General features: G+C 41.0%; 1 protein-coding gene across 1 annotated transcript; it reads right to left on the reverse strand.

The window, feature by feature from the left end:
* Window positions 1-986: 986 nt before the first annotated feature.
* On the reverse strand, window positions 987-26373 carry LOC146685945 (zinc finger MYM-type protein 4-like). Its single transcript, XM_085441544.1, has 29 exons — window positions 26123-26373; window positions 18840-19473; window positions 16538-16590; window positions 16314-16463; window positions 15747-15810; window positions 15256-15452; window positions 15001-15125; window positions 14030-14264; window positions 13706-13921; window positions 13265-13415; window positions 12972-13087; window positions 12521-12874; window positions 12286-12436; window positions 11759-11934; window positions 11490-11661; window positions 11180-11299; window positions 10817-10860; window positions 9915-10027; window positions 4253-4409; window positions 4052-4163; window positions 3714-3965; window positions 3271-3347; window positions 2709-2841; window positions 2476-2627; window positions 2265-2379; window positions 1820-2077; window positions 1614-1725; window positions 1464-1532; window positions 987-1139 (listed from the first exon to the last, which is right to left on the reverse strand). The coding sequence occupies exons 1-29, from the start codon at window positions 26159-26161 to the stop codon at window positions 989-991; spliced, it is 4698 nt and encodes a 1565-aa protein (XP_085297670.1). The 5' UTR covers window positions 26162-26373; the 3' UTR covers window positions 987-988.
* Window positions 26374-27103: the final 730 nt, after the last annotated feature.

Raw genomic sequence — 27103 nt, forward strand, 5'->3', positions numbered from 1 at the left:
CTAGATGAGGTGCGCCAGGCATGTCCTATCGGGACGAGGCTGTGGGATGGACCCAGAACACGCCCCAACTCCAGTTAAGCTGGAGGAAGTGGCTGGAGAGAGGGAGGTCTGGGTTTCTCTGCTTAGGCTGTTCCCGCCACAACCCGGCCCTGGATAAGAAGAAGAACGACAGATGGCACTACAACCAGCTGCTTTGAATACGGCGAGTATGTTTTTTTTTTGTCTAGTAGCAGGTGTAAATAATTATTTTAGGGATTTAGCATGTGCACCTCCAACCAGTTTCTGTACAAATGGATAAACACTTTCCAGGTGGACTGGGACCATCTTTTTGCTGTAGATCTGTATCAGATGTGGTAAAAATATACCTCATAACGAGAAGAAACAGTTGCAGAAACTTCTGGATAAATCTGAAAGCGAGTGGCATCAATCACCAGTCACGCCAGCACAAGCTTTGCTCAGCATCCGCCCTTGTCGTCACACCCGGCGCTCTGTGACTTCATCATCTTCCTCAAAATTAAGTTGTAGGGTCACTGAGGGACAGAACGGGGCTTCCAGGGAATGCTCTGGAAAAAGCAGCCCCTTTAACTGAGGGGCAGCAGTGCACAAACACACAACAGTATCTGCTCAAAATGCTGTTATCGATCATGTGACGTGTTGCCAGAAAGGCAACCTTCTGCGTCGGGTTCACTATTCTCCACAAAAAGGGTTGAAGCAAAAAAAAGGTGACACTAATAAGACAACTCAGATGGGCGTCACCTTTCACCAGTCTGTATCTGAAATAAAAAGCACATCTGACGTCCCGGGCACTGAAAGCTGTGTGAGAGATTCCTGCCTAATAACATCAGATGTTTGTAAACTCGTTGTGCGTTTCTGTGACTGCTGCTGAGGTAACAAACCCGAAGCGTCCGTTCATCGCGTCTCTGTTCGCTCCGTTTCCCTGTCAGCCTCCGTCCGATGTGACCGATGAGCACAGTTTTAATTCTTGGCATCACTGTAAGCCGCCACATTCGGCAGGCGCAGACGAGGACGCGAGAACCACTGCTTCCTCTTCCTGCTGAACCTCTCTGACAGCCAAGATGCGAGTGAGCATGCTCTGTAGAGTGGCAGCATCCAATGGTTGAGAAGTGTACCAGTGGGGACTGTTGAGGTTAAAATGGAAATGATAAAAAACATTATTTTCACTTTACAGTGTCAACATAAAGTTTTTTCTGTTTGCTGATCTTTGTGAAATTTTATGGACAGAAAATTTCACATTTTTTCACCTCAAAAAAATTATGGGAAATGACAAGGAAATTCTGTGTCGTTAGCTTGTGTTGATCACACAGCATTGAAATGCTTGCTGAAGTGTTACTTTTGTAGAAAATACAGAAACAAAAATAACAAGACACCCATAACCAATTCAAGAAGCAACGCCTACACGAATGGTTTCACAGCTAAGCTCGGGGTAATAACGACGCTCTGACCTGTGTGTGTGGACGTTCTGTTCGGGCTGCAGGTAAAACATGTTGGTCTTTTTCTTCACAGACTCCGGGCTGTGGTGCACAAAGAAAGTAATGCGCTCAGTTTTCATTCCTGCAGCAGTGATTGCAAGTTTGTCTGTGTGTGAGTCTCACCATCTGGAGAGGTAGAACTCATAGAGCCGGACAGGACAGTGCAGAGGGTTGGTGACGTTCTCCATCATCTCCAGGTCCCCCTCGTTCTCCGTCTGCCTTTTTCTGAGTCGTTCTGGACATAACGGGACACAAAAACCCAGCTGATCTCTACTTCTGTGCATACTTTAGTTAAAGTCATTCACATGATTTCAGTCAACGACGCCCACCTGTCTCTTCAGAGCTGGGCGCACTGGCACTGCTTCTCTGGAATTGGAGGTAGTAGACTTTGCCGGCTCGGCTGCAGGGTTTAGAGTGGCGGGTGAAGTTGGAAAAAGACAGGCGCTGGTGCTTCTCCACGGTGTTGAAGTGGAAGTATTTGGTGCAGAAGAAGAGCAACGTGTTGAGCAACACTATGGGTGAATAGGCACCCAGCTGCTTACACTCCCACAGGTAGGACTCCTCGACACGGGAGGAAACAACGCCACCTGGAGGAAGAGAGATGTCTGGCTCTTTTTGTTTGCTGGTTGGTGCTTAAAGCAAGATAAACATACTGTAAATATGTATCAAGATAATACCCTAGAGTGAATTAATTCGTAGTTTTGCTACAATGCTATGTCTATTAAAGAAAATAGATGAGGAATAATTGAATAAAATCTATTTTATTCATCGTACCACTAGGTAGTAGTTTTGGTTTCCAGAGTTGAAGCATCCCAGAGATCTCGGAGGCAAACTGATTGTACAGCTGGTCGGTGAAGATGTTCTCTATGCGACCCATCATAAACAGATGCTGTCCAAACAGAGAGGGTGGGGGACGGAGAGGGTTGTTTTAGGAGAAAAATAAAGAAACATGATGGAAACCAGTTGTGCAGTTTTTTGTGGGCACCTGTTGTATCCCCAGACAGAGGTAGAAGATGCTGTCCGGGCTGTAGGGTGCTCCGTTGGGCCGTCGCACTTCTTTGATGAAGCAAGACAGACCGAAGCTCAGCTCAGCGGAGTTGCAGTCAAGGACGTCTTCTTTCACTTGAACTGGATCGGCTGTTACGGGGAGAATGAAGGTAAAGTGCAGGCAGTGCAGATTAAACAGAAAATTAATCAAGAACGAGGAAAAAAACTCACATTTTTGTGGCTGCTTGTTGCGTTGCTGGACCCAGCTTCTCCAGGCTTTAACCCCATACAGGTGGTTCAGTTTGGAGGTAGCAGAAAGTGCCATGGTTGTGCCACGCTCCAGAGAACCAGTCCTCCTCCGACCCTGGATAGTTGATGGGAAAAAAGCTTTTTATGGCCAAATTAGGTGCATTTTAAACATCATAACAACATAACATGGAAGTACAGGGAAGCATTCTTTGTTTTGAGTCCTGGTTTTTGGATCAGTAGGAGTTTTCAGCAACATAATCAGACAGGGTATGGGGAAATAAACCCCGCCCCCATCCTGATGGGTTCTCTGCCCAATGCCTCCACATTTAAAACAATTCCCTAAGCACCCTTGACTGGCAATAGTGGAAATAGAAGCATGGAAGATTTGTTATGCTCTTACAGTATAATTCAAAAGATAAATGATTAAACATAGCTTAGGTGATTTTTTGTTGTCTTTTAAAATATACAAGTAATAAAATAAGCTGGCAAATTCCAAAGTCCATCATAGGGGGAAAAAAGAGACTCGTGATCAATTATGTCGTACCCGTTTCCGGCCAGACGAGCCCTCTCTGGGTCTCTTCACTCCTCGCTGTGGAACACATGACTTCTGATGCAGCGACTCTGCAAAAACAAACATTTCCAATTATCCTGCTTCTGTTGTTAGTGGATGATTTTCATCTTTCCTCTGTATTAATTCTATTCTTTTATTAATATCTATTAATCATCCACAATATCTAGTGGCTTAATGTTCACCTAACAAGCACAGGATTCCTGGTTTGAGTCTGGAAGGAGAAGCAGCTTAAAAAACATAAGAAAAAACCCTCCAAAATCAAACTTATGGAGCTATCATACTGAGAATTTCTGTTTTTATATTTTATCTTGTCTGTCTGGATTTCTTCTTGAACTTAGCATATACTGCTAAAGCAAATCTGAATCAAGTATATGTTATGCTTTCTTCAGCTGACTATCAGTGATGTCACATCTCACTAGAAGGGAAGTCATTTTCCAAGTCCATCATCGGGGAGGTTGGTGGTTGATCGTCAGCACAGCTGGCAGGAGGGTCGGTTGTCATTTGGCTCGTCTCTGGCTCTGGATCAGCTGCCTCTGGATTCTTCTCTGAAGTCTGAGTAAGTGGTAGGTCAGCTCGGTCTTCTTCTTCCCTCAGAGTTTCCCCGTGATGAGGGATTGTGGGAGCGACCACTTCAGACTTCATGTCTCCACTCTCAGAGGTGTTCTGGTCTAGAGCAGTCACATACAAACCCAGAGGATCATGAAAACACTGCTGGAAGTGTTACATCTATTAAACCCAGGATCAGAACGTTCACCTGCACCGGACTCATCTCTCTGCTTTTCTTCCTCCACCAAAGAAGCCTCTGACTGGACAGCTGCATCTTTCGTGTCCTTGTTCAGTGGTGGAACCATCATGGGTACTGGAACCTTAAAGAAAAAAATGGAAAGAAGTGTTTGATTTACTGAAACGATTATTTAAACCTTATAGATTGTGAATATAAACTAAGAGGACCTACAGGCATGGGCATAGGCAGTGGAACAGGTGTGTGCTGGGAATACATGTTCATAGGCACTGGAATGAAGACCGGCACTGGGACTGGAACCATTAACACCTTCACGTTCTCCTCTCCTGCTGCCAGAGGAGGATGAAAGGGAGATAAAGAAAGAGTTAATCTTGTTTTTATGTGAAGAAAATGATTTGAAGAAGAGGAAAATTAAAGGTGAGACACAGGGGTGGGTCACTGTGACATCACAGGTCAATTAAACAAACTTTATAAGAGACCAAAAAGTGACAGTTTGGGGTTAGCCAAGAGGAATAAAAGTGGACCCCTTAATACTTCCCAGCTCCACGTTTTTATTCCTGCACTCTACTCGAGTAGTTTTCCCATGATTCAGGGTTTGTAATAATCATTTTTAATCTTAGTCGGGGCCTCATCTTAACCAGCTGTTTGTGCTCCTGTCTGATGAAATTGATAAAAAAAGCTACCATTAATTTTTACTGTTTCCCCATACGATACTCATTGCACAACTAATAAAAATTAATCCTCTGAGATTACTGAGCTTACAGTCACAGTCAGACTCTAAGGAGCAGCTGTTATTAATTCACTCCAGAAAGGGATCAGAAGTAGGTGTATGTGTACAAAAAGGTGGCATTTATTAATAAAAACATGTGAATGAAATAAAAGGAAATCCTGCTGGTGCCAACATTACTAGCTGCTCTGGACCTAACCAAACTGTCTTTGCTACCAGCTGATCATTAGGATTATAGGTGACCCACAGAAACCAACAGCAAAAACCACCCAACTGATGGAGTCGGCTACAAAAATAACAGAGAAAATCTGGGATGTGGACACAGGGAAAAGCGGAAAGAGAGATTCCTTTCACAGTCTTATGGTAAAAGGTAAAATGCTACCAATGTGACACCAAAAGATCTGCTGTTTGCAGAGTCTTCTGATTTATTGGAACAGCAGTTTTTTGATTTTTGAACAAACATGTGGCCAGCAGATGTCGCCACTGAGATGTGACTAACTTTTCTGATGGAGTGTCAGGTCACTCCATCAGGAAAATTTGATTTCTCATCACTGCTCCTGCATTTTTGAACCATCAGGGATGGCAAATAAAGCCAGCTGCCTCATGTCAGGACTCAGCTGACATGCATTTATCAGACTGAAAAAAATCCCAGATAGCAATAAACCTTCACATAATCACAATAAATGTAAGACTTTAAAACCTTTCTTAATATCACTTCAATGATTAAATTGATTTGGAAATAAACCTCAAATGTTCAAATGATCGTTCTTTTGGTTTCATTTCAGAAAAATGTCCAAATGTTTATATTTTTATTAAGAAAATAAGACCATCGTGAAGTCCCACCGCTTATTAAAAAAACCTCTGGCGAGCATGGTTTGCTTCACTGACATTTATCATTATTTTGGCATCCTCACATATATGCAGACTGTACTTTTTAGATGTTTAAGATGCATATTTTATCAAGACACTGTTACTGTTGATTGTTTTATACCTGAAAAACAGCCGAGAGGACCCAAATGTGCCGAAAGGACGAAAACAAGAGACCTGTAAGTCACCTGCAGCCACCTCATTAGGTGGAGAGGAGTGTAGGTATTTCACCCGAGTCAAATATCAGATGCTTTGTGGCATTTGGGCCACAAAACACCTCCTGTAACACATGTCGATCCCAGCAGAAGACTTTGGACTCTTAAAACTATTAACTGCCTTAACTGAGCCACAATGTTAAGAGTCTGAGCTCCATCCTGATCATTTTGTCAGCATTTGTTGGCAAGAGGCCGAGGTGAGGGTCAAATATGTCTGTTATCTTAAATTTGTACATGTCAATAAAAAAAATAATAAAATAAACCATCACAACTGGGCTTTTTTTTTCTTTCGCAAATATAATTTATTTGCAGTCCTTGCTTTCAACCAAAACTTTCAAAAAACAGAGAAAATGAGGAGGAAATGAAACATGCAGATGCACATACAGCAAAGTGGAATAAATATTAAAAATAAAACAGTGTACAATGGGTCATTAAATAAAGTTCAGTAATGTTACACACAGCTGGAATCAGTTCGACTTCAACTCAAGTCAGAATTGAAACCAAACTTGGTTCGCGAGACTGCATCAGTAGTGAGGTAATTTTCATGAATCACACATTCATATCAAACAAAGTGTAACAGGATATAAAGTTAGACTGACATCAAATAAACGAATGAATGAGGTTTGCCAGACTCGAGACCGGTCAGACATTGAAGTGAGCGCAAGTTTTACCCTCAAAGATGAACGCCTACCTGAGGTTTCAGTTGGGGATTTACTAACCTTCAACTGCTCACATACTCCAGCTGGATTTTAATAGATTTCCTCACCTGTAAAAGGGGGATCTGTTGTTTTTATAATTCAAGTATTTAATGCCAATGCTTTAAAGCAGATGGTTGTAGATTTTTACTCCGGGACTCTACCAAAGTAGCTTTGCATGATTCACAGTTGAAAATAATCCCCATTTATCTTTTACTTGGCCTGGCTGCAGCCCCTCGCTCTAGCATCCCTCAGAATGTAGCCGCTTTAGCCCCTCCCCCTCCCCTGTGATCTTAACAACAGGTGGGTGGGGTCTGTACAGAGCTGAGAGTTACAAAAAAAAAAAAAAAAAAAAAAAAAAAAAAGCCTGAAACTTAATGTTTCTTAAGAGCAGTCTGAAGCCGGATGTTTTGCTTGCAAATAAACTGAAGTCACGGGCTGTTTTAATTGTGAGCATCCACAGTTGTTACAGTATATATAGAAAAGGGTAATAGGTCCTGTTTAATGCAGTCACCATCCTACACAATAAAACCACATGCCTCCAAATGGGGTATCATCTTCATGAGAAGCTTATTGAGAAGCTAGAAGACTTTAAAAAAAATGACCTTTCAGCTTATAAAGAAGAAAAAAAAACTCTCACATCACAGGAAATGGAGGAATAGTAGTATGGATGAGGGGCCATCATGAATAATAATTAAAAAAATGAAATTAAATTTAATAACAGGTTTTAATCATTTGACACAATTCTTCTTCTTTCTTTTTCTTTTTTTTTTTTAAACAAGTAAGGTCAGTGACTTGTCTTTTGTGGATCTCTTGCAAATACCCACCATACAAACTAAATACTCATAGCGGAAAGAAAATACTCAGCCATATGATTAGGTCATAAATATTGCTGTCTTTACTTCATATAAAAATACACAGAAAGCCCCTTTAAGTGCATCGTTTCTTTGTAGTGCCAGATTACAAGTATGAATTCACAAAAGTACTGAAATGAGGTTTTTTTGCCTTTGTTCTTAAGGCTCTGGAGGTAATCATAAACAACAAAACAATATATATATGAAGTAGTGTGGAAACATCAGTTAAACCCTGTAGTTTTCAATCTGTGTCCGAGCTCGGGGGGGAAAGGGGAGGAGGCGGAGGAAGAGGAGGAGAGCGTCTCACGTTGGCAGATCAGGAGGCTGTGGAGAGAGTAGATCACTCGGGTGACACACTCGACCCTCTCAAGAAGTCAGCTAGAAAATGCAAATTCATTTCAACAAATCACGCAAGCACAACATTAACAGGTTTAAAAAAAACAAACAAACAAACAAACAAAAAGGGCTGTAAGTTGTTGTAAGACTCACAAACATTCACACATGCTGAATGCACAAGCTTTATTCTTTACATGTTATAAAGCAGAAGGGAATTTGTGTATGCTCGGAAAACTCACCTTCAGTTTCCAGTTCGGGAATCACTTTGTAGATCAGTCGGGTGTGATAGAGCTCGAAACAGGGCACGGGGCAGAGGCTGGGCTCTCCTGAACACGTCTTACAGTAATACGACGTCTGCCTGCCCGACAGCTCGCTCCTGCTCTCACAATCTGTCTTTTCAAGCTGCTCCTCCTCCTCTTCTTCTTCTTCTTTCTCCATCTCCTCATCCTCTGCCCTCTTCTGCTTCTTCTCCGCTCCCTCTTCTTCCTCCACCCTCTTCCTCTTGTGCTGTCTGCAAACCTTGCAGTCTGAGTAAGTCTCTCTCTTGCCCAGGAAATGGCGCCCGGTTAGACGCGCTGGCAAGCCATCACACAGTTGCGTTTCTTCCTGACATTTTGGGCACGGTTGCGGTGGCGTGGAAGCTTGAGCTGACGGTTGGTCAGACTGCGAGGAGCTATCTAGCAGAGCTGGTGCAATTGTTAAAAACAGCTAATTGTGAGCAAAGATTGAAGAACAAAAAAATATCAAAAAAGAAACACCAGCTGTGGACTGCGGGAACGCTGCTGCTGAGCATAGGATTCATTTTTATTTTAGGTGCATGGTGTTTAGATGGAGCAGTGACTGATACACATAAAATGTCAACTCTTAGTGAATGATGGCACAAATGGTAGCAAGTCTATCAGAATATTAGCCCACTGAGCTAAACTTTATATAAATCTAAATAAATTAAAAACAAAGAGGAAACTATAATAGTTTTAGTCTGTCTGATGATGCTTCAGGGAAAGTGTTTGTTGAGACTTGTCTCAACGTCTACAACACTTTGAGTTTAGTGTTTTTATTATAATGTCCGTGCCGCCTCTCATACACTGAAGGACTGAAATTGAAACAATAAAAACTAAACCCAAACTAAATATTTACAACAATAAAATCTATAAGAAAATCAGCCAACCTACAGTGGCCCTGAGAGGTCGAACAGGAACTTAAGAAAACACCAGCAAACAAAAATGTTGCAAAACAACACAATACACAGAAAAAAATAGAAAAAAAATTCACATTGGGTTTTTCTATTTCCATTGTGTTTTATGTGATTTTGTGCCATTTGCTGGTGTTTTCTTAACTTGCAGTGTATTTGACGCCTCAAAGCCACTGTACGGATCCACTATCGAAAACTTGCAGAAATGAAATAAAACTGAAAGCACAAAGTCAAAAACATAAGAGTAAAAACTAATTAGAAAAAACCTTGGTGCACTCACAGTAACAGCATTAAAAGAACATGATTATTTTTAATATTGTGAATAACTTTTATATTATTTATCTTGATTCCCTTTTTTAAGTTTCACTAGGGAAAACAATTTTATTGAGTCATACTGGTTTCTCTTTTTTGTTAACATTTCCATCTTACAAAGTTGAGAAAATTAAGCCGAGACCCTGATGTTGACTTATATAAAATATTCGTTTTATGTGAGGCAGACGTTTAATACATAAAATACTGATTCTCTGTCTGTTGTTGGCTGACAGGAGGAATAATGCTGATAAATTTAACACTGGTAATGCTAATGGAACAGTTTTCCAGTAAGAAGTAAGGACACTGGGATTCATAAATATTTAAATATATGGAAAAACAGCTTTTAAATTATCTAATCATTGCTGTTGATACAAACATGCAAAGCTGTGACTTGTAAAACACCCAAAATAAACAAAGACAATGTAGTAGGTTTGTGTAAAAATCAACATATGTCCATTTAAAAACTTCCAGAAATTATAATTTTTTTTAAAGGTGCATTACCGGTACATGTTTGTTAGTGCACTGTGTATTCAGCAGGTGTTTGTAGCTGTGCTGTACTGAGTTTTACTGTCAGGAAGTTACTGAAAGTGGTGCAGCTCAGCTCCCAAATCTCACTAATCAACAGGCAAAACATGTTGAGGTGATTCCTGCAATTACCTCCTGATTCAGTGGAAGGCAGCTGGCACATGCTCTCTTGGTCCATGGTGAAGGGCCTGCAGAGAACGGACTTGTTCTTCATCTGACGCCGACGGGATGAAGGCACACGCATGGCATCGGTCTGGGTACTGGCCTGCATATTAAGTATCAAACAGTAACAATAAACGAGGCGGATCTGACTCATAATCATAAATTTGTTACAGTGGACAGTTTCTCCAACAGGAATCATTTGAATGTCAAAAAGGGTGCCATTTTTTTAGCAGTCTGTGCTGTTTGACATCAGAGATGTAAATCTTGAGGCCACCTTAATGTGAAACTGCTCTCTGCAAGTCCAAAGATCAGGTTTCAGCCTTTCTGAACTACAGCTCTATTAAGAATAACAATGGATACTGGGGCACCAGTTTAGCTCACAGGTTGAGCAGATGACCCTCTGCGTGTCTTCCCCACTCTCTCCCCCCTCTTCACTCACTGCATCATTAAGAATAGGAATGGATACTGGAGTCACTCGGACTGCATACTGACACTTAGTTGTACAGTGTGAATACATATTGTTTGATCTGTGGACTCTCTTTACACAGCATGCTTGGGTGAAGTATCTAAGATGCACCATTTGGAGAAAATCTTCAGGTAGTTTCAACAAAGCAGTTTTTATTTATTCTCTTTTAGATCTTTGAGGTCAATGAAAAATGCAAGTGACAGGTGATGTCGCCGTGGCTACGGCCATTTTTCATACAGAGTCTGCTGAGGTTAATTGCGATCTTTGCAACGTGCTCGTGAAGTTGACACTTGAGTACAGAATGCCACAGAGTAAAGAAAATAAATTAAAATGGACCCCGTAATATACACAATCGACCCTCTCTAGTAATGTCAGGCAAAATCATCCAACCCTTTGAGAACAAATACACACAGAAACAGTACATACGTGGTCGAGATTCTTGCCGTCTACATTGGAGGTTGGTAGAGCTCCTAAAACAAACAAACAGACAAACAACAAAACCCCAATAATATGGTTATAATTAATAATATGATAATATGAGATCTGACATCACAAACACAAACCTAAATGACTAAATATTATCAGTTGCTTTAGCGGTAGCTATCTTTATTAAATATCTGTACTGTGTTTATTACAGAGAAAACATTTACATAAGAGAGCTTCTCACTTATTGCAAATACTCACTCTAGAAAGGATCAAATGTTTAAACACCAAATCTAAAGACACTAAATACACAAAAAATATTAGAATATTAGGACACTGGTTTTATGGATGTGTGCATGTACTAACCAGTCAGAGTGGTATCTGCTGACACGCTGGGCTGTGTGGCGGAGCCGTTGGCCAATGAAACGACGTCAGCTATGACTGGATTCATCTTTGAGGAGTGGTGGGGTTGGGTTGGAGCTGGAGCTGGAAGTAGAGAGTGAATGCAATCCCTTCACCCAGATGCTTCAGTGTTTACCACGCAGCCCTTACTTGGTTTGTTTTGATTTAAACACCATTTGAGAAGCAGCTCTGTAGCTTTCTAAATTTTTGCAGATTTGAAATAATTACTGCGCGTGTGTTCATGTGCAGCTTTACAGTTTTGAACACCGTTTACCATATGGTGTCTGTGGCGCCGTCCCATTACTGCTGCTGTGTTGGCTCGTCTCAAAGTGAAGGTGGCAGTACTGCTGTAGGCAGGGCAGGTTGCAGAAGTTACGCACCGAACCCAAACACTGCAGCTTCTCCGTCATGTAGCCCTGCTTCCTGCAACTGTCACACCGACCCATCTGCACCAAGACATAGGAAGACACGACCACATTCAACACGCTGCAAGAGGCATCGTGTGGTTCGGTGTATAGTGCAGTGGGGCAGCCGTATTCTCACCCCGTAGTAGAGTACAGTGTACTGGGACATGCAGTGGGGTCTGCAGAACTCCTCCAGCTTGCCTCCGTAGTGACTGTGCAGCATCTTCTGTGCAATGCCAGAGCAGTAGGTGCAGGGACGCCAGACATGCTCCTTGCTACGAGAAGTCAGGTCATGCTTGAAGAGCAGCTTACAGTCTGGAAAACACAGCAGGAGGGGTATTACCTCAGCACTACTGCAAACACAATTAAGCAATCAAATCTGGAAATTAAAACAGAGAGAAAAGCTAGAGAGAAAATTCAGATAGTTCCTAAGAGATAAGAATTATCTTGTACTTTCAAAATTACAAAAAAAATCCAAGTAGATTGTGAGTTAGAGTTTGAGGGTCAAAAATAATAACCGAGATGACCTCTGATGAGAAGGATTTGCAAAGGATCACAGCAATAGAGCGGCACATGGCTGAATTATGTTTAGTAACCAACACGACGAAACTTGACTAGCATCAACAGTGTAGAACAGGATGAAGGCCATCTTTGAGCATTACTCACTTTCACTGCAGAAGACCAGGTCCTGCTGGTTGTAGACGATGGTGTCAAAGATCACCTTATCCTGCTTACACCACTCGCACACAGCAAGGATATTTTTCTGGGTTTTATACTGCTCACAGCACATCTTACTGCAGAACACAGAAATTCGACCCTGCAGGCAAAAACAACAACTAGTATATTCCTTTTTTATGGTGCGGCACTGGTCATGCAGAAGGATATGAGTGAGTTTACTTACCTGGTGGCTGAATAATAGCGGCTTGGTGTTGAACTGTTTGCTGCACTGGTGACAGGTCAGTTTGGAGGTGTCACCTAGCCGGCCCTCTGCCAGTTTCATTGGCTGACCGGCCTGCGTTTGTCCTGGCACAGAAGGGGAGGAGGAGATGGCCGGATGGGGAGGCACTAGTGGGGGCACTGAGGTATGACTGGGATGATTGCCTGGATAGGGAACTGAGGATGGGTAATCCTGAGGGACGGGAGGGACTGAGCTGGCTCCGGCAGAAGGCCCCGGTTTGGGGGCATCTCTGACAGAGGGGTCCCTGAGAGAAGAGGCTCCATTGGTCAGGTCTGGCTGGGATATGTGGCCAGATTTCTATGAGACATTAAGGGAAAAGAAAAAAAAATTACAAGACGGCTTAGACCATCAATGTGTGCCATCTTTAAATTTATTAATGCCACTGTTACTTTACCCTAAAGATAGTCACACAGGTGTAGGAGCAGAAGTTACGTATAGTGCCATCCACCATGGCAAGGTGATACTGAGGAACGGCGGTCACTTTACACAGGGAACATGGGAATGGAGTACCTGCAAAAAAATAAAACAGTCATTAAAAACAAAAACTTGAGATTCTTCCTCCAATGGAGCCAGGAGGCTAACTAATAATTTTCTATTCTGCATGGTATCTTAATTTGTAATAAATATACTGCTGTAAACCCTGTGCTTGTGACATGACCCTGACACATGTGGACGCGTGTGTCATACCAGTGAGATTATGCTGAGGTGGTCGACTCTGTTCCACGCAGACCACAGAACAGTAAAGCTGAACTTTTCCCTTCTGGTCTCGTTCCATGATGGTTGTGGACACGACCACTGTCTTGTGACAGTACGCGCACTCTGTTGTCTTTCTACAGGTCTGTGGAGGAAACGATACGAGGGTGCCGAGCATGATTTTTCTGACATAATGAATAATGAGAACAGATGCATGCATATATGCACACAGAAGCAGCTGTGCTTGCGAGGAGAGTCTGTGCTGCTCCCATTTTGCTCAAAGAGACTGACTATAAAACATTTTGTTATGAAAAACACTTTTTTAAAACTAAGAAGTTGGATCGATTATTGTAACTCCTGTAGAAAAAACTTCACACTGACTAATAAAGGTTATCTTATTTTATCTCATCTCAACTGATACAAGGATATTTATACCTGTTTGTAGGTGCTAATGCAGGTGGGACCACAGAAGTTGAGCTGAGACTTCTCGATCGTGAGCGTCTGACAGGAACCTGATTTGGTGTTACAGTAAAGACCGCAGCCTTCGCAGCAGTTCATAGCTAACTGACGTATCTTGCGCCAGGTTACAAAGCAAGCGTCGCTGCAGAGTCTGTGTAGGCGGCCTTGATGGGTGACCTCGTGCTCAATTGGCTGTAGAGATGATCACAATCAAAACGTGGAGAAGCAATAAATACAACCAAAATGAAGAGACGCTGACCTAAAATTGGATCTTTATGTTACACACGTGAAGTCTTTTACCTTGTTGGAGACTTTACAGACACTACAGAAGGGTCTGTCAGTCTGGAGCTCTGCCGGTTTCTCTGGCGGCTTCTCTGGCTTTCTCTCCACTTGTTTATCAGCCCATTTGTCAGGAACCTTGTCAGTCTGTTTCTTCTTGTGTCTAAAGACGGACAAACAGAACTGGCCGCAAAAGTGCATGAAGGTGCGGTCGTCTGCTGGGATTGTGATCATGTCCCTGGGCTGAACAATCTCCCTGCAAAGAGTAAAACAAGAACTAAAAACAACACAGACTCAAAATATCACCCATGCATGTACACTGTCATAGGGCCTGAGTAGTCCTGCCATTGTGGATTGCTAACAGAAAGTTTAAGCTGTTTTGAAGGTCAGTGCATGAGCTGGACAAAGCATACAAAATATACAAACAAATTGCATAAAATATAACAGCATTCATATGTAACCCTCAAAAACTACTGCTTATAATGCTGCAGAAAAATGAGGATTCAAAATTCTGACATGTGGATCCCTGTGCTGGTTTAAATGGAATAAATCAAATCTTTTGATTCACAGGTAGCACGGGAAGCCCTTTTTTTGCCGGCTTGCTGTCCAAATCAGAACAAGGACTATCACTGCCACCTAAAATCATAGATTGAGTTTTAAGTTTATCCGATAGCTGAATGACATCAAATGAAACTGGAGTAGCAGACCCACAATGACCAATGAGACTGGACGGCGCAACAACTGAAATTTTAAAATAAAAGTGAGGGGAAAACCAGCTGCTCCAAAGCAATGTGAAAATAGAGGCAAAGGGAGAAAGTTATGCTATGCACTAAAGGGTCTCACATTTCAGCGATATTTAAAAAATTTAAAAGTAGATCATGTAAAATAAAGTAGCATTTCGTTAAGACTCTCAAGTGACCATCCGTATACGGTTTTCATAGCACCACAAGGCAGCGAGTTCATATCGATGCCCAGTGGAAACAAGTGTGTACCTGTTGCACTGGAAACAGCATCGGTTTTTAGTGGGCAGAGGAAGATGGCCCGTCAGACATACGGTGGAGCAGAAGAGCTGCGTCGATCCTTTTCTCTGGAAAGCCGTTTGACCTTTCAGCAGAACCTGAAAATGTAAAGTCACATCATTGTACATATTCTCAGCAAATAACAGCATTAATAAGTTAAATACAGAGTTACGTGAAGCTTTTCAAATTGTAGTTTTCCTTTAACAATGTGCATTTTTGCATTAATACCTTAGAGCAACCGCTGCAGCGAACGCTACCAGGAACTGGGGGTTGTGGTGGGCGCGGCGGTATTGGTGTCAGAGCTGGTATTGAAGTTGGGACTGGAATTGGAGGTCTGACGGGGAGGGAAGCCATGGCTTGTATGACAGCTCCTCTACCAGGGATAAAAATGGCAGTCGGAGTCGGGGCTGGAACCGCTGCTGGCACTAAGGTGGACAAGAGGTTAACAAAGCTATCAGGCAGATTTATTAACCCTTAGATAATTCGCAGATTTTTCCTTTCTGCCACTAATCCGTGGTTTATCATTAGGTCCAATTTCAGGCCAATTTTCACACCAAGATCTTCTTTGGTTCACTGAAACTCTATGGTGCATTATTACCAGGACTAATAATAATAATAATAATAACACAATTTGAATTCTTGTTATTACAGTTAAAATCAAATAAACTACAACATAGTGTATAAGACATCACCACTAATGTTAAAACAAATGCACTCACTGGTAGGAGAGGTGAAGGTGTTGCCTCCACCTACGGAGAAGACGGAGCTGATCCTCAGCTCCTCCTGCAACAATAAAACAATAAGAAATCAGACTGCACATTTCTGTCTGTCTTTCACACTGCTATAAATCACATCAAAAAGGTCAAAAGATCATTTATTTAAAAAGACCCTCAGAATCAGCCATTTTTGGTACAATAACTTCAGTATATTTAATGAAGGCAGGTAAAATTTGATCTTCGTGCTGTGACTATATAAGAGGATGGCATATTGCTCCTATGCTCCAAAATGCTGAAAAACATGACTTAAATTTAAAAGCACACAAATTTTGAACCCACATCACTGCACTTCAAAGGCCTGCAACTGTGAAAATATTAACATGGTGTGAAAATAAAATTTGACATGTTATTGTGCAAAAGCAATCGGCTGATTCTGAGGGGACTGGGTGGGATATTTTTAAACTTGATGACCGAAATAATGAGTCTAAATTGTTTCATAACAATGCATAGTCTGTTAGCAGCTTCAATCCAAATACAGTGATGTAATCTTTAACTTCTCTCTATACCAACCTCCTGGTGTTCGAGCTCCTCTTTGATCTGTCTGATGGAGCTCTGAGGCAATAACGCAGCATCGTAGCCTTCATCAATAGGCTCCTCTTTTATATTCACACTCGGAGAAATCGGGGGATTGCTGTCCTCCACCGGAGCTGCCTCTGACGTCTGAAATAATAGAAAGCGTCCATAACTACCCAAGCTGAAAAGGCAGTTAACTGACAGTGTTTTCCAACCCTCACCTCTCCCTGCTGACTGTCTTCTGTCTCCTCTGTTTGGTTCAGGACGCCTGCATCTGAACATGGATAGGGGAAAAAAGCAAAACAAAAAACGACATGTATTATTGTTTTCGTTATTTTTTTAGTAAACACTTTAAATAAGTTGGAACAAATATGATCTGCAGAGGAAATAGATGACAATCAAGATCCTTTCCAGATGGTATTACATCCCTTTCTGCTTTTGTAATCAGTCCCAACACCACTGTCTGACAAGCAGCCTGACGGAGCCTCCATTGTGTTTCACAGATGGCTGTAGACACTCTGCTGTACCTGTCTGATGATTTGAGCTAAAAACTTCAAATCTGGATTCATGACAGGTTCTTGTTTAACTTCTCTTCTTTCAGAATGGCTTGTTGACCGGCAGTACTTCCACTGAGAGCTTCTGTCAGTGCATTACCCGATACCAACAGATGCTAAATTCTAAGATTTTCTGAGGAAAAAAACCCAAAAAAAACAAACAAACAAACAAACAAAAAGGGAAAAAAACAAAAACAAATTGAACAATAAAATGCATGCTAAGATTTTCATTAAACCCCTGGAACTTCACAAAAATAACAAATTCTGATTCATGTGGTATTAATATTGATATTACATTAAATCGATATGTTGTTGGTCACACACAGGAACTGACTGCCACTTATTCTAATTGTAGCATGGACATGCACTTGTTAAATTAATGTTTTAGCACTTTTTTACTCTCTATAAGGTTACATTTAATTCAACTGAATTATGGCACCAAATCACAACGAGTCAGCTCCCCGGGCGCTTTATATTGTAAGGTAAAGACACAATAACACAAAGAAACAAACTCTTTTTAACAGGAAGAAAAGTCTGGCAGAACCAGGCTCAGGGAGGGGCAGCCATCTGTTGCAACGGAGTGGGTTTGATTGGAAGAAGGAATTCAGTATTCATATTTTTCATATGTACGTATTTGCACTGTGTGTACTTCACAGGGTTTTTGTTTTTAAATCTGTGACACCTTTTGAAACCATTTTCACTTTTCTTTCAGGACATGTGCAGGTTACAACTTCTAATGGCTCAGTGGATCTTAAATGATGATCCAAGCAGATGGTAAACATATTTATTTTAGTCCTTTACCTCACTGCACAGATATTTCCCAAATTCTAAATCATTTAGTAGAATTAGAAAATAAAGTGAGTCTGAGCTAACCTCATTCATGTCTTCACATTTCTGAGGTACATCTGCAGAGCAGCTCGCCGGGATTCAAATCATTTGTCTCTTGGACTAAAAGAAGTAGGCTTCAAGGAGAACATCCTGCACTTATAAGGCTTCTCTTCATTCTGTCCTCTTTAAAGAAATAGCTGGTGTTTCACTCCTGTTAGCTGCAGACCTGCAGGCTTAACAGACTTTTCTGTGCTGGTAACAGGTAACCTCTGTTGCTTTCACCACTTTTCGGCCTCAAAAGTCCCCAAATCACTCGAAGTTAGTGAAGGTTATGAAAGTTGGCTGCTTCTACACTTGAGAAGCCCCATCCATGTGCTGTTAAAACAGTCAGTCTGCAAGTAAAATGTTTTGATTTCAAATAGTCAATCTATTAAATTTCAAATGCTGCCATTCATTCTTGTTTAATTGTCAAGTTTTGTGACGTAATCAGACAGTGCTGCCAGATTGTGAGCTTTTCCCTCCCCTTGTTATTAGAAATGTGTGTGACATGACATGAGCCTACAAATCACTGTATTTTTATTTATGTCCTTTGCTTCGACTAATATTTATATTCTTCTAAAAAGTATTTATTTAGGACTACCTTTTTAAATTTGTAATGCAAATACTACAGCCTCACTTTAATGTTACTATTTTGCTTGTTTTTTTTTTAGGTTTCTCGTTTTTACTAAGCATACTATTTATATGGTATTTTAAATTACTGAATATTTGTTTGCTTTTCTTACTTTTTCTTCTAATCATCTGCTTATAATTGCTTCACAGATGAAAGACATCTAAACTGACCTGCATATGCAGTAATAACATATTGTTATTGTACCTTACACTATAAAGTGCCTTGAGGCGACGATTGTTGTTATCTGGCGTTCCACAGATAAAGCGGAATTAAATTGACACCATTGTGACTTCATGAGGGTTGTTTTTACTTTTATTAAGCTCCACCCTCGACTCAAAGACTGTTTTATGAGCTGAATGGTACGCTCTGTGACTAACTGTATAAAAACAGTGGAGTAGAAATTAAAAAAAAAAAAAAAAGCAAACAGATGAGTCACTAACTATCGTGTCCTTCAAAAATAAGCAGCGTTACCTCTGCTGTTGTCTTGTGACGAGTGGAAGGTGTTGGCAGAACCGGTGCTCCCTGCCCTCTCTTCTTGCTCCTCCTCCTCTTCCTCCTCCTCAGCCTCCCCTACTTTTGGCTCAGAACCAAAGGTATTGCTCGGAGCTTCGCTGTTCTCCTGCTGCCTACCTTTCCTGCCGGCCTTATCCACGTCTACATCCTCCAGGGTGCCCATGGGCAGGGCAAAGTGCCAGTCTTCATCATCTTCCTCCTGCCCAAATGAAGGAAGGCCATCCAGCGCATCATCAAAAGCCGCTGCCCCGCTTCCTCCTCGTCCACCTCCCCCTTCGCTGGTCCCCATTTTAAAAGAATCCTGTGGGTCAGAGGTGGGCGAGGCAATGCGAGGAGGTGATGACTCGCCCGCCCCTTTGTCTATCTTTTCTTCTTTCCTGCTGCTGTTGCTATCCTCCTCCTCTTCCTCCTCCTCCTCCTCCTCCTCCTCCTCCTCCATTGGTTGTTGTTCCTCTTGTCCTGAGGTTTGGTCCACTCCCTTCGTCTCATCCTGTCCACCACTCTTGGAAGATGCATTGGAGTCCCTGGAGGAGTCGGCGAAGTCTCCCAACCCCATCACCTCGTCAAACACCCTGGACATGTGCTCCTCGTGCTGCAGAGGAGAGAGATCATTATTATTTCTCATTTCACATCCATATACAACACAACTTTTGACAGATAAGGGCCAAATATGTTCAGTGGAAACATAAAATACATCCTGGATACAACCCCAAATTGGATAATTAGTTAAGAAACTTGATACACACAATCAAAGATATAATTAAGGCATCAAGTGCCATTTTAGTTTAACATACACCAGTTTTCTGACTAAAAACACATATTCTAGAGATAACCAAACACGTAGCATGACTGGCTCCTGGTGTCTTAGTCGAGTTAATGCATTTTTCTGTTATTTCTGCCAATCTTGAATAAAGCACAAAGATGTTTTTATAATTCATTAATCTAAAAACATCTAGCAGGGAGTCAGTCCCCAGAGACTCCCATGGTAAGAAAATAAACTCTTGATTATGACTTTAAAAAAGTATGAATTTCTGTACAATAGACAATAAAACATCCAAGCAAATAACAATCATTTTAAAGAAAAATACAAAAAAATCAACGAAAACCTGCCTAAGATGATAACACAGACACATAGGTCAAAATTAAGACCCAAAAAGCATATGGACACCCAGTGGGACCCTCAGAAAACCTGGCCATGAAATCAAAAGTTATCAGACCCGTGGAGCTGTAGCCCAAATCTGATAATTTTACCTTGTAACTGGGACGAAATGTAAAGCTTGATTTTCAGACTTCGCTGGTTTTGTTGGTAAAGACCATAAGACACTTTACAGCACCCACTGAGCCAGCAACTTCTTGACAGCAGTATCTTACATTCACCACAACCAGTGGCCTTTGTGCGCACACACAGGAGCTTCTGTTGTAGTTTGACTATGCCTCAAAGAGCTACCTATTGTATGGAAACACACATCGTCAAGGCAGCATGTCCCATTTTTAACCGAGTGTTATGGGTTTGTGGGGGAAAAAACAAAACAGCCTTCCCTGCAAGACGAGCTTAAGGACACGTGCCGTTTTATTTCAATTACATATTATCAAAACTATTTTTCGTAAAAATTTACATTTCAACTTTTTAACTAGAATCAAGAGTAAATCATTATATTCTGGAATGAGGATTATGTTGAGCACACCCTCTGCTGGGCTCCAGGCTGAATTGTGGCACATTTCTGTAAATAAAATAACAGGAACTGAAATGGCTCCCCTACACTGGCAGAGACGTTTTATCTAATCACTCTTAAAAATGCAACCTTCTCATCACTCTTTCTCTCTGAGCAGAGATTTGACTCTCTGAGGGTTTTCTTGATGTTACTCACAGTTATGGACCTTGTCCTGGTCTTTCTGGGTCTGCCCGAGCGTCTTCTGTTCTCAATAATGAGGCCATCATTTTTGAACTTTCTGATAATATATTGAATTGTGGAGGACGGGACATTGATTTGTTTGCTAATCTGACAAACAGAGTTTCCCAGTGTGTGCAAATAAACAATGCTTATTCGTTTCTCTGCGCACACCTCACTCATTTTTACCATAATTTTCTTTTTGTTAAATGGGAGTTGCTGACCAGTTTCATGGTAGTTTATAATGGATGAACAAGGCCAATTAGCACAGGGTATAAACACCTGGCTCTTGCAGAACAACCACGGGTGAAGATGATCACACTGATGATGGACCACACAAACAAAACTTGTTCAAATACTTTTTCCAAACTGAGGTCATGTTTCTTTTGTTCCTAAAAGAGGAGGAAATGTCTTAACCTTACTTTAAAGGTATTATTTAAAAGCAGTCTTAAATATTCTAAAAAAATAAGCCTTAACAGCAGCTTTTTGAAAAAACATTTAACTACAGTAGGGGAGTTTACATCCACTCATCATGGGTGTGACTATCATGGTAATTTGGGGGATATTAATGATTTCTTATTTTTGACAGGGTTGAATAATTGTACAGCATACATCTTTAATGACTTGAATGAACAAGAACACAGAGTGCACAGTTTTGAATGAATTTTTGATTTTTTTCTTAGATACACATCCACTGGAATGTGTTTAAACGTCTCTTGGCAAGCTGCAGTTCTAGTAGATGCTTTAGGTAGTCATCCACAAGCTTTTTTATCTGACCTCTCTTCTTAGCAGAATTGGTAGAGTTAATTTAAATGTGCTGATTTGCTGGCACAAAACCTGCTTTTTAAGTGTAGTCCACAAATTTCCAATAGGATTGAGCTCAGGGCTTTGGGAAGGCCATTCCAAAGTTTAATATTAGCCAGTTTTATCAATTCTAAAACCAGTTTTGATATGTTTAGGATTGTTGTCCTGTTGGAGTTTGAGCTGTCTAGCGGTTGAGTTGAGGTGAAGTTGAAGACTTTGGAGATAGTTCTCCTCCTTCATCCACTGTTTATGTAATGTAGAAGTAACTATATAATTAATTGCCCAACAATGGTCATTATATACTGTATTTTGCAGACAGAGTTACAGGACTCTCTCCCAGACCACAGACTCATACTACAAGTCTAAGCTTTATAAAAAATAAAAAAAACAACAACAACAACAAAGTGGTGTTTTCAAAATTGGAGTTAAAGTTATTTTTACTTACTTTTTACTTCCAATAGTGTTAACATACTACACAGGTCATGAACAAGATCTTTTTAAATTTTCATTGTAAGTGGGTTAAAGCACTTAAAAGTAGTCTAACATAAATGTAAATGCTGTAATTTGATTATTTTAATAAACCATGTAACTTGGTTAGATTAGATGCTGGCGTGACCAGAGTGCACACGTCTACTGTTGCTCACAGTGGTCCAAGGGACTGCTCAGGGAGTTTGTGTGTTCGCTCAGACACGTGAAAAATTAGAGGGAACATCGCACCGGGGTATATTCTCGAGCATCTCACACTTCTGATAATCAGTTGTCTGCTTAATGTTTATTCAGCTGTGTAAAAACTATAACTTTAATCTGAGCCAATTTACCGATTTACTCAGGAGCAAATAAAATACTGAGAAAGCCAAACAATAACATTTTTAAGTTATCTAAGTGTAGAGCTGGGCGATATGAGATTTTTTCATATCACGATATGTTTTTTTCATTTCAGGCGATAACGATATCTATCACGATATAAGCCAAATAACTATATTTGTAAGATTTAAATGTGCCGTTGCTCACAAGTAAAATGTGAAATAATCAGCAGCTTGTTTTTATTTAAATATTTATTTCCCATAATAAGTTCAACAAGGTAGATGTACTTAAGGAACATGAGACTTTTTCAGATAAATAAAGGCAAATATTGCAAACTACACAAAAGGCAGCCGCTAAAGCGTTTAAGTTTCAAAATAGAACAAACGAAACAGACTAAATTGTCAATTCCACTTAGAAACAAAATATTAATTCTAAAAATAAATCTTAGTTTGTTTTACAGAAGAACAGACAAAACTGACTAACTTTTGTCAATATCAAATAAACTGAGAACTAAAAGGAAATTCTCAATCTCTCCTTGTTGTATAGCTTAGCTTTTCAAACAGTTTTAACAGTTACTTTAGTCTGACAAAAGCCGAATGACGAATTAGCGCTTCCAGTCAGAGACTGAGGCTACGTCCACACGTACACGGGTATTTTTGAAAACGGAGATTTTCCGTTTTCGTTTTAAAAAATAATCCCGTCCACACATAAAGGCAGAAATGAAGGAAAACGCTGCTATGAACATGCCAAAGCAGCAGGTGGAGCTAGATTCCTAACCGTGCAGAAATGTTGGCCAATCAGAAGTCTAGAAGCCTCGGTGGGAAAAAGTAAACAAAGCTGGGGCATAGAAGCAGAACAGAGTCGTATGTGTGGAGGGACAGTAACTGTGTGTATATGTAAGCATTTAAACACTGCAGAGAGTAGAATTAACAGTAACAGTATTGTAGAAATCCATTTCACCGAAACAATAACGTGGCACACAGTGTGACGCATGCACCAGTTTATTGTATTTCCAGACTTGCTTTCGGCACATTTACAGTGCACGCTACTCTGTTTTTGTCAGACTTGAAATAGCCGAAATACCTTCACACTACGGAACTTCTATGGCTCTTCCGTTCGACAATCTCTCCGGCATTGGAACCATCATCTGTTTTCTCTTCGGTCGCGCTCGGTTGATTTTTCTAGTCGGCACACTCATTTCCTCCATTACCCGCTGGCTCCATTACCCGCTGGCTGCTTCCCAAACAAACACACGTGCGGCTTGGCACTTGTGCTGTACGTAACAAGTCACGCGACGTGACGCTGCGGCTGTGATTGGTTCGGCTCTGCGCTGCTTAATTTGGATTGGCTGACCTTTTTTTTTTTTTTTTAAGAGGACAAGAGCGGCGAGGTCTATCGCGATAGCTTAATTTCTCTATCGAGTAAAAGTTATATCGCGATACATATCGTTATCGTTCTATCGCCCAGCTCTATCTAAGTGACTTATATATCATGTTTAACCTGAGTAGCAAAAGACAGCGGTTGGTTTGAAAACGATTTGCCGGGAGTCCGGTGTTCTCACGGCTCTAGTGAGCCTTGAACCCCGGCTAGCCATCAAGCTGGTGGGTAACAGATGTCTCCGAAAATGTCGGGGGGCTTTTGAAAATATGTGGTGTCTTGATAAACTGAGCAGATATTTCAGGTTTACACAGCTACATTCTCGCCTGAAAATATGTTAAAAGTTTATTTTGTGACCCAGAAAGTATAATAAGAGTAATATTAAAACTAACCAGCTGCCGCTATTGTTGGAAACTGAGCAGGGCTGCGCTATGAATTCTGGGACACTGCTTCTTCTTCTTCGGGGTTTAATGGCAGCTGGCATCCTTGTGCTTTTTATTTGTTTTTGTTTCTAATGTCTCTGTAAAGCACTTTGAATCACCTTGTTGTTGAATTGTGCTATACAAATAAACTTGCCTTGCCTTGTACATGCAGTGCTGCCATCTTCTGTTTTAGTCTGTTATTACACTCTTAAATCCTACTACTTATTCCTGCGTCTTTTTGGATCTTACAAAGCTTCAAACGACGTGTCGACTATTATATTAGTCGTCGACGATTTTGGTAGTCGGTGTAATCGACACACAGTTGTAGTCAATCACGTATACCAATGAGAAGTTAACAAACATTGGCCATGTCAAGATAAGAACCTTCATTTATAGAACCTTCAGCACCACTCACTTAAAAGATGGAAGTGAGTATATGTATAAATTTGACCCTGAATGGATTAGAAAAAAATCCAAAACACATTAAGCTTGTGCACCCAATTCTTGGTTTTTAAAGTCATTAAAGATGTGTGCTGTACAGTCATTACATGCTGGAAAAAGAACAGTTCAAAGAAATACTTAAAAATCCCCAAAATATCATGAAATATATGCCCATGATGAGTCTATGAAAACTTGTGACCACAATTGTATATGTGGAGTTTACAGGTTGTAGGGCTAACTTAAGTCAGCTAACTTGGGCTACATCCACGTTGGAAGCCATTTGCTCTGTGTTTGTAGTTTTGAAGCCTACGCCTGGTTGCTTGTGGACCTCCCCCTAGAGTTTGACTGATTAGGCATCCATCAAATGTAACAACCAGGTCACTCTTCAAACAGGAGTATCTTGCACTCACTGGTTGTCACTTCAATCGCTCGCCGGGAAGTTGATTTAAGTCAGTTTTGGATTGTGCCTACAACGTATAGTCAGTGGTTATTTCTCCTGCAGTCATGAATGTCATTCAAATTCCTGCTGCAAATTTCTTCCAGTTTAGACATAGCTTTAGTTAACAAGCTGCATTTATGTCATATAACTGCTAATGACCAGTTCAATAACTCTGGTTAGCTAAACCTGTTGGGTGGCTATACCCTTAACTCCAGTATCCAGGTGGAAAAATACTCTCTGTAGCACTTTCTTTATTGAGAGGCAAACTATGTACAGATGCAAAAAAACATGGAGTTCATGGCTCTTTCGAAGGCGGCCTCAAGTGGCCATTAGAGGAACTACAATTTTTGTCATGTGGCAATCAAAAAAATGTACCAGAAAATCCCCGAAGAGTACCAATGCTATAACTCTGGTACCTGTATATAAATGTAATAATATTTCCCTGCTTCTAATCTTTTAATTATACAAATATCATTAAGACTAATGTGAGTTAAACGTTAGCTTTCACGTTTTAGTGCCTTTTTAAAGGCTCCAGGCCTCATGTCTAATTATTAGTTGTATGAAAGAAGGGGGGGTCCCACCAAACTCCATTTAAAATTCAGCCATATTCTGAACTCACTCATACTTTTGAGTTCAGACACACCCCAAAAAATAATGTTGGTGATGGCTACACTCCTCACGCAAAAAACGGCTTTAATGTAGCCACAGATAATTTCAATACACCCCCCACTTCTCATTATTCTCAGCAGTCCTGGCCGATGCTACGTGGACACTGCTGCAACCCAAAAGTTGGTCTGCGGCTGGCTTAATAACAAGCTCCCGAGGTGCACATCAAAGGCTCGTGGACACAATGTTCTCAACATGTTCGTTTGCTGCTCCGCAAATTCTCGGCATGCATCAGCACTGAATAGCAAAGCAGCAAGCTAGCCGCTAACACTAGCCTGAATGTGCGAATCTCGACCGGCCCACAACAACTAAACAACACAGTGTGTAGCTGGATCAGCTAATCCGTTTAGCGTCCAGTTGAGTGCCGCTATAACTACAGCCTGGTTGTGAATGCCTTACCTTTAATCGTTTAAGTCTATATTCCTCCGAGTCCGCCATGTTTTAATTATGCTGCAGACGCCGCGCTTCGCACCCAGCCGCCTACCTCCTCTCGGGGTTATGGGTCATGTATGTATGCAGAGGATGCTGCAGTTCACCGAGGAAACGAGCGGACCGACAACAGACGCAGAGGAGTTCACTTCGTAGGGAAAAAACTTGTATATTAGGCTACTTTTAAAGTGAATCCAAAGACTACTACAGAAGAAACAAAAGTACTTTCATAGAAGAGATGTGGGTTAAGATTACCTTAATGACTAGATAAGCGTTCCCTTCTTTTTACTCCTGAAACTGTAAGCATCATAAATGTCAAGTAGCGCTGCGCAGCCTTTTCTTATAAGCACGTCTTGAACTTTAGTTTTTAATACTCAAACTCACACATCAAACACTTGCTTTTTAAAAAAGCAGTCTCCATGGCCAATTTTTGTATTGCTGCTATTTTGTGGTGATTACGGTAAACCCTGTTTGTAAGTGACTATGAAATGCTGCATTTCTTACTGAAGATAAATGACAAGCGTTTGTTTCATCATTCCTACGCATCCTCCATATTCCTTTCCCCCAGTTTGGTAACACAGTGGATATTTATGTGCATGTGTCAGTATACTGTCAGGTGGGTGACAAATTAAAGAACCTGATCCTTACAGTGCAAATCAGCGCAGAGCTGTTTTGATTGATCACCTATTATTAATGGAGAATCACTCCCAGGATTACATAAACATGATGTGAATGATGTGCCACGGCCTTCAGTCTCCAGCTGTCAACCCAGTTTTACATTAATAAGAGATTTTGTTAGAAAGCCCTTTCGACCACCATCATCAAAACACCAAAAATAAGGAGATATCTGTGGAGGAATGGCGTGAAATCACTCAGATAATTCTCCACAGACTTGGACAGTCAGTCCCCAAAGGAGCACCGAGGCTTATCTGGAGGTGCACACCTTACTAT

Source organism: Copadichromis virginalis, linkage group LG19, assembly GCF_057382275.1.
Source record: "Copadichromis virginalis isolate Kocher_CV1m ecotype Utaka linkage group LG19, C_Virginalis_male_GT1.1, whole genome shotgun sequence".
Classification (NCBI taxonomy): Eukaryota; Metazoa; Chordata; class Actinopteri; order Cichliformes; family Cichlidae; genus Copadichromis; species Copadichromis virginalis.

Bases quoted from the DNA above. Each gene is read 5' to 3' on its own strand.
- LOC146685945 (XM_085441544.1), bottom strand. From the start codon at position 26,161: ATGGCGGACTCGGAGGAATATAGACTTAAACGATTAAAG. The intron at 11,300-11,489 runs GTAAACGGTGTT...CTCTACTTCCAG, and splicing joins GGCGCCACAGACACCATATG to CTCCAGCTCCAACCCAACCC. The intron at 1,726-1,819 runs GTGGGCGTCGTT...CGTTATGTCCAG, and splicing joins GCCCAGCTCTGAAGAGACAG to AACGACTCAGAAAAAGGCAG.